This window comes from Priapulus caudatus, unplaced genomic scaffold (assembly GCF_000485595.1).
Source record: "Priapulus caudatus unplaced genomic scaffold, Priapulus_caudatus-5.0.1 Scaffold15, whole genome shotgun sequence".
Lineage (NCBI taxonomy): Eukaryota > Metazoa > Priapulida > Priapulimorpha > Priapulimorphida > Priapulidae > Priapulus > Priapulus caudatus.
The window spans coordinates 872,775-879,523 of NW_014577076.1; the positions used below are offsets into that span (position 1 = coordinate 872,775).

Below are 6,749 nucleotides of genomic sequence, written 5' to 3' on the forward strand. Positions count from 1 at the left end.
AGTAGATAGTATTCAGGAGCGTAGCTAACCCATTTTGTCTGGGAGGAGGGGGGGGGCGAAGCCCTGTGTATGGGGTGTTCTGTGAATGTTACGGTCATTGACTATGTATTATATATTTTTTCTAAGGGGGGATTTCCCCCCTTGCCCCCTCGCTAGCTACGGCCCTGTATTACGTGCATGGTCAACGGCGAACCACCATGGGTTAATTGCCAACACAAACCGTCACTTTACCCCCAGGGCAAGATGAGTTAGCTATAAAGGCTTTAGCTCTAGAACTATAGCCCTCCGCTCCGCCGCGATAGCCTCCTGCGGCGGAGCGGAGGGCTATAGTTCTAGAGCTATAAAGGCTTCTGCTTTGTATTTTGTCATCTTGTTTTATCTACACTGTGAAATGGCGATGCTTTATCTTCATCATTCCTTTATAATTACTAGCTTTTATTATTCCTGGAGCATTTCAAGCTACCATCTTATCTTATTCTGTGCTGGGGAGCCACCTATGTGCTGTTAAAACAATGAAATATTCGGTTGGCTCTAATCCTTGTAGCTGTTCAAACGACACTCCCGTTTCCCATTACTGGAACTGGTCAACTTCCGTTCATCTGTACACGCACCCACGCCGCATCCATGCATTTGGCAAGAACATCGCAAACCACATGTTTTCACTTTTAGCATTTTACAGTCTTTAAACAAATAAATACATAATAATACTAATAAATTTACACTCAATATAAAACCTTCTAGCATATATAAGTCAAATATGGCATCGTTCCGCCATCTGTCGGCAAAAATAATTTGTAATGCACATTAAACTATATTCATCACAGCAAAACAATTTGTGACAGAATGAGACATATTTATTTTAAAACATTGCTATTCTACTGACTTTAAAACTTGTTGGAGCAAAATATATCGATTTTAAATCTAAAATACATTTCTAAATCTTCCCGTACATAAAATTAAAAGTTATTCGCCTTGCATGTGTATATAAATCTAATATAAATTATAATATGAAGTATAAGTATATCTACTGATACTGATGCTATAATTTTTCCTCTCTGTCTTCAACCCAGAGTGTCAAACCATCCCGATTTCGTCGGGATTATCCTGATTTTGATCGAAATCCCCGAATCCCGACGTAACCTCCTTCGGGATAAGGAAAATTCCGATTTTCGATATTTTGCACGCACTATCTCGCGAAAAAAGTCAAGATATATTTTCCACTTAATTTCTCACGATTCTTAGCAATAAAATCGATTCTGAACGCTCCTTGCCTTCCCTGCATGCATTTCGAGCTAGCGGTAAATATACCATGGCATGAAACTGTATTGCGGGCTCAAGTGAACAGACGGCTCAAACTCCATGACAGATGGCGCTCTCGCTCTTGGCTCAATCTACCACTGCTACAAGTAGATATTCGTGAGAATTTCTAGTTTTTTTACCACAAGTTTTACAGCGGCCAGGTTACTCGTACCCTCAGGCTCTGTAATAAGATTTGGACTAATAAAAATTGCAAAGATATTAAAAATCCGACCATTATTTTATTAATTATTTGATAAAATAGTGATACGAAATAGTGCACGGATTGTGTGCCCATTTACTAAATCCTAATTAAAAAATTTCGGGGAGGGGGACATGCCCCAGACCCCCCTCCCACCCCACCCCCTAATGAAAATCCTGATTTCTTAAAGCTGCATTTCCACTATCGATTTTTGTCAGCAAATCATCCGAGTCGTGCAAAATAGAACACGTTCTATTTCTCCAACTCGGCGACTTGACTCCAACTCCGACTCCAACACAATCGAATTTCAGCCGATTAGTTGGAATGCACTTGGGTCAAGTCGGGGGCAAGTTGGAATGCACTTGAAATCGGTACGATTTGCTGACAAAAATCGATAGTGTAAACGCAGCTTTAGTCTACAGGTTGGACACTCTGTCAACCCTATGAGCAGACTAGGAAATTTTCATCATTGGTACAATATGTGTGTGAATTTTTACAATACAGGAATTGACCTAGACTGTGTACTCTAGTCGAGATGTGATTAACCACTAGACAATGCAATCCCACAAAATGTGACAATGCAAATGTCTGTGAAAATAGAGACTGGAGATTTTTGTTTACATGTACCTAAATTGTCAGATACCAGAGACAAAAACCATCAAACCGAAGACAAGCAGTGATGCAGCAGCTAAATAAGGAGATTCTTCTTTCAGAAACAAGCATAGATTTCCTAGCGTGACAAATGCTTATTTGTAATGACTCTCCGGACCGTGAAGACCCGAGGAAATGCTCAAAGTTCCTCTTTTCCATTAGATGCTGCCAAACCTTCAACGGTTTGAGCAAACTTGCGGATGTCATTAGCCAATAGCTGCGGCTGCTCAAACGCTGCAAAGTGACCACCGGTCGGCATGTCCGTGTAGTGAACAAGGTTCGGATACTCGTGACGCACCAGTGTCTCTGGATATACAACAAGCTCCTCCGGAAATGCTGCATAGCCGCTGGGAACAGATACCTGGTGATGCCTACAAAAGAAAACAAACAAGAAAAGAAAAATGCTTATTTTGTGCAATTTCGAACAGTACTTTCTCGTGTAATATCCCCCACACTATGTGATGTTTTGATGCCTTTATTAGAGCTTTAAACAATGTCACAGGATGGATAAAGTTAGATTATAATAACCCCCAGTTTATTACAAATGTATAGCCGTCATGGTGGCTCGTGTTTTTCCAGTACTTTTAGTACTGCATACATCATTATGCATAAATTAAATGTGTGCAAGGTGCAGGTATAAATGTAACAAAACATTAAAGAATATTATGTCATAAAGTTATCTGCCATTGTTTTAGCATTTGTTCGGAGATCGAGGCAGTGTACATAAGCTTTCATCATGTGCAGGGTTCTTCCAAGGCTTTAAATGTATTTCGGGTCTGACATGCCTTCAAAATTGAAGCCAATTTGCGACATCCTATATGTGACCCGCTCCAGCAAAACCAGGATTAAGTAGGAAATTCTACAAATTGAGTTATGTGCATATCTGAATAGATCATTTAATTACCTTTAAAATGATATATATATAATATTTAGCTATATCTAAAGAATTGACCGATCTACAGTCATATATAGATCGGAAACCGACTTATTCCAGAATATGCAGCTTTTGAGATAAAGCGTTCCGGGTAAGGGACCCAGTCGGGGATGAGCGGTCAGGGGACCATAAATTTTTATTTTTTTTATTTTTTTTAAAATTAAAAATGACCATAATAATCTAGAGATATCTGAACCTATATATCCGGATTAAATATGCACTTAGGAACTTATTTTTGTAAAAATCTCATTTTTGTCCAGGTAGGCCATTTTCAGCATTGACATGTGTGCGTGCTCATTACTCAAAACAATGACTTGCGACTTAGTCCGTATTATGCTGGAGCGGGTCACATTTTCCAGCTACGTTTACTTTTGACAACCCCAACGCGGCCGTGACGTGTTTTCACATCTCCGAACTGATTGAGTTTACTTGTGTACTCGGGCCACTTAACTGACTCTAACTAGTACAACCCTATCCCGGGGCCCCCTTTGTCCATAAATGACATGCCTTCTTTAAATTTCTGGGGGAAAACCTGATGTGCACACCTTGTCAGCCCATGCTCAGCATCTGAGTAGAACACTCCTTTATAGAGCCTCATGGATGTCGTAATGCTGTCCGTCACCCAGTATATCATGACGTTGTGGAGCAGCTCATCTAAGGTAAACGTCTGCGTGGCCAGTCCTCCATCGTTATCGTGGATGTTAGACAGCTTAGTCCAGACAGCAAATTTCTCAATGATCCAGGCGGCCAATCCCGCAGGACTGTCACTCAAGCCAACTCCTATACAGCCACATAATGACAAAAAGCACGCATGTTATAACTAACCGATGTAAAGTGTATCAGAATATGACACATGCCCAGTTACTCAAACACACGCACGCACGCACGCACGCACGCACGCACGCACGCACGCACGCACGCACACATTATTATCATCATGTTTCCAAAAGACCATGTCATTATTTCACACATACAAATCTTCAGTTCAGCTACATCCCTATTCAATATACAATGAGCTGATGTATACAAATATCCTTGTTAACATACATATCAGCATTTGCCACACTGTGTGTGACACATCAACTTGTTGTATATCGAATAGTGACACCAATATGCAATGTGCAATATTTCAATTAGTGATATGTCTGAACAGAAAGTTTGTTATATCTTCCACACAGCTACTTATTGAATAACTGTACATGGTATCAGATCTACATAGACGCTAATACACAGATCTCCAAACTACAATACTTCTAAGTTTCACCACTCCGCACTTGCAAGCTGCTATGATTTACCAATTGTATCGGGTCTGGTGACATGCACGTGAGCATGGCCTGTCTCTTCTAACAGGACGGTCATTTTCTCGAACAACGGGTAGACCTTCCACAGATCATCCTTGTTAAACACCAAACTCGGGAAGATGGACCCCACGAGAAGTTTCGTGAAGTAGCACGCATTTGGCACGGTGATGGGCATATTCACATGCACTCCTTTAACTCTGAAAAGCACACATCGGTCATAATTTGTGCAGTTAAGCATCCAACCGACAAGAGAATGACCAAGTTCCAACTATATGACAATTACTGTGGGGCTTAGTGTAGCTTGCCAACCTGTCGACTGTTGTAACGGTGCACGCATGTATATCCACTGCAGTAGCATTTCTAATATTAGGGCCTACAATTTACAAGCCAAGACATACAAGTGTAACCAGTGATGTATAAGAAAGTAATATCTTATTGGAAAGATATAGAAAACAAATGCTTCGAACGACTACATATTTCTTAGTTTATGGCAACTGCTGGGAACAACTGGCCCTTAATTGCTATTTTTCATTTTCATGCACTAAGCATGCACTGCCGATATAGGTGCCTGTGTATCCATGCAAAAGTGTGTGTCTATATCAGTATACCTTTCAGGATATAAGATTGCAATCTCGGACACGATCAATGAGCCCATGTCACCACCTTGTACATAATAATGTCTATGACCAAGTCTGCGCATCAGTTCATTAAACATCCGAGCTGCATGCATTCCTGCGAAACCTGCAAATAATGATGCAACCATTATATTTTGTGGTATACAACATATGCACTTATAGTTATATTGTCAACTTGGCTATTTTAAGTAATATTTGTTTGTCCTAACCCCATATCTCTAAAGATTTTGCATAAATACTTAGGGACATGGATATAAACTTTGAAAAATTATACGAGACTTGATTAATTTGGCAGGTTTGCTAGATCCATATACTTTTAACAGCACAATTTAAACACAAGTTGCAGTGTACCTTCCTTATGCGGGGCTTCAGAAAACCCGTATCCTGGAATAGAAGGGCAAATTATCTCGAAAACAGGGTCATCTTTTTTTCCACCGTGAGCCAATGGATCGGTGAGCAGCGGGATGATCTTGTAGAACTCGTAGAAGCTTCCCGGCCAGCCATGTACCATTAGCAGAGGCGTCACATTCTTGTAACTTGACTTCGGTTTGACGTGAACGAAATGTACGTCTATGCCGTCTAATTTAGTCAAAAAGTTATCATATTTATTTAGTTCTAGCTGCGCTCTATCCATGTTGTATGTCTCTCGCCAGTACCTAACGATGTGACGCATCGTCTCAGAGTTGATGCCGTATCGAAACTTCACATCGGGCAAAGAATCTGTCAACTTTGTGCGGTTGAGTCGTGCGTATAAATCATTAATGACAGCTGACGAAAATCGGACAGAAAAGTCACCGATGGAGTTGTCCTCGTGAATTCCTCTAGCATCTCTGCCCCACCAACTGTTGCTCAGATCGGGTAGCGGAGGCGTGACAGTGTAGAACGTACGCCGTATCGCCAACCCGACAATCAAAACAACTACAAGTACTGTACACAACTTGCAACACCAGCAGCAAATAGCCATACTTGACGATGACTTTAGTTTCCTACTACTACTACTAGTAGAAAGAAACGACACGTACGCTCGTTAAATTATCGACGGTCTATATAACTTGCCTATCTATGGTATCTTGTCACCTAAGCTGAACAAACGCTTTCGTCATTGCACCATTAATTTCGCCGGTCGTGCGTCTTGGTTGTGCCTAGCTCCAGGAAACGGTATTGCTAGGGTTAGAATACCGGTGTATTGACGTTAGTAACACAGCCTGGTCGGGTTAGGTTGTGCCTGGCACCTCTGTTGTTTGCGTTATGGATGTTCAGTATCACTGGCTACGGCGATACCCTGTTACTACTCAGTTTCTGATACTGGTGTGTGTGTGCACCAGCTACACTAGCGGCAGCAGCAGGGTGTGATGGCCTTGACACAGGGGGCATTTATATCGAAAATGGCGGCACTGGTACGGTTATCCGTAAGCGTTAGCGCCTCGTAGTGTGCTTTACACATGTTTCATTGAGATTTGAACACTTAATCGAACAGTTGATTCTGAATATTGAATATATGTGTACGTAAGGGTGTCTCCGGGTAAGGGTGTCTGTCCGTGGCTCCGTTTATGGTGAACTTTTTAGTTCGGCAGCACGTATATTTTACTTATATATATATACACCTGTAGGCTGTAGGTAGGGTACCTATTCGTCCGTCCACCAGATCTATGTGCGCGTGTGCGTGTGTGTGTGGGGGGGCGGTGCGTGGGTGCGTGCGTGCATGAGCGTGTGCGCGCGCGCGTGTGTGT

At 41.6% G+C, this 6,749-nt stretch overlaps 1 protein-coding gene across 1 annotated transcript; it reads right to left on the reverse strand.

The window, feature by feature from the left end:
* Window positions 1-1,834: 1,834 nt before the first annotated feature.
* Window positions 1,835-6,320, reverse strand: LOC106809859 (epoxide hydrolase 1-like). The gene is made up of 5 exons (XM_014813095.1): window positions 5,371-6,320; window positions 4,993-5,125; window positions 4,379-4,581; window positions 3,629-3,863; window positions 1,835-2,520 (listed from the first exon to the last, which is right to left on the reverse strand). The coding sequence occupies exons 1-5, from the start codon at window positions 5,981-5,983 to the stop codon at window positions 2,289-2,291; spliced, it is 1,416 nt and encodes a 471-aa protein (XP_014668581.1). The 5' UTR covers window positions 5,984-6,320; the 3' UTR covers window positions 1,835-2,288.
* Between the last annotated feature and the right edge of the window lie 429 nt (window positions 6,321-6,749).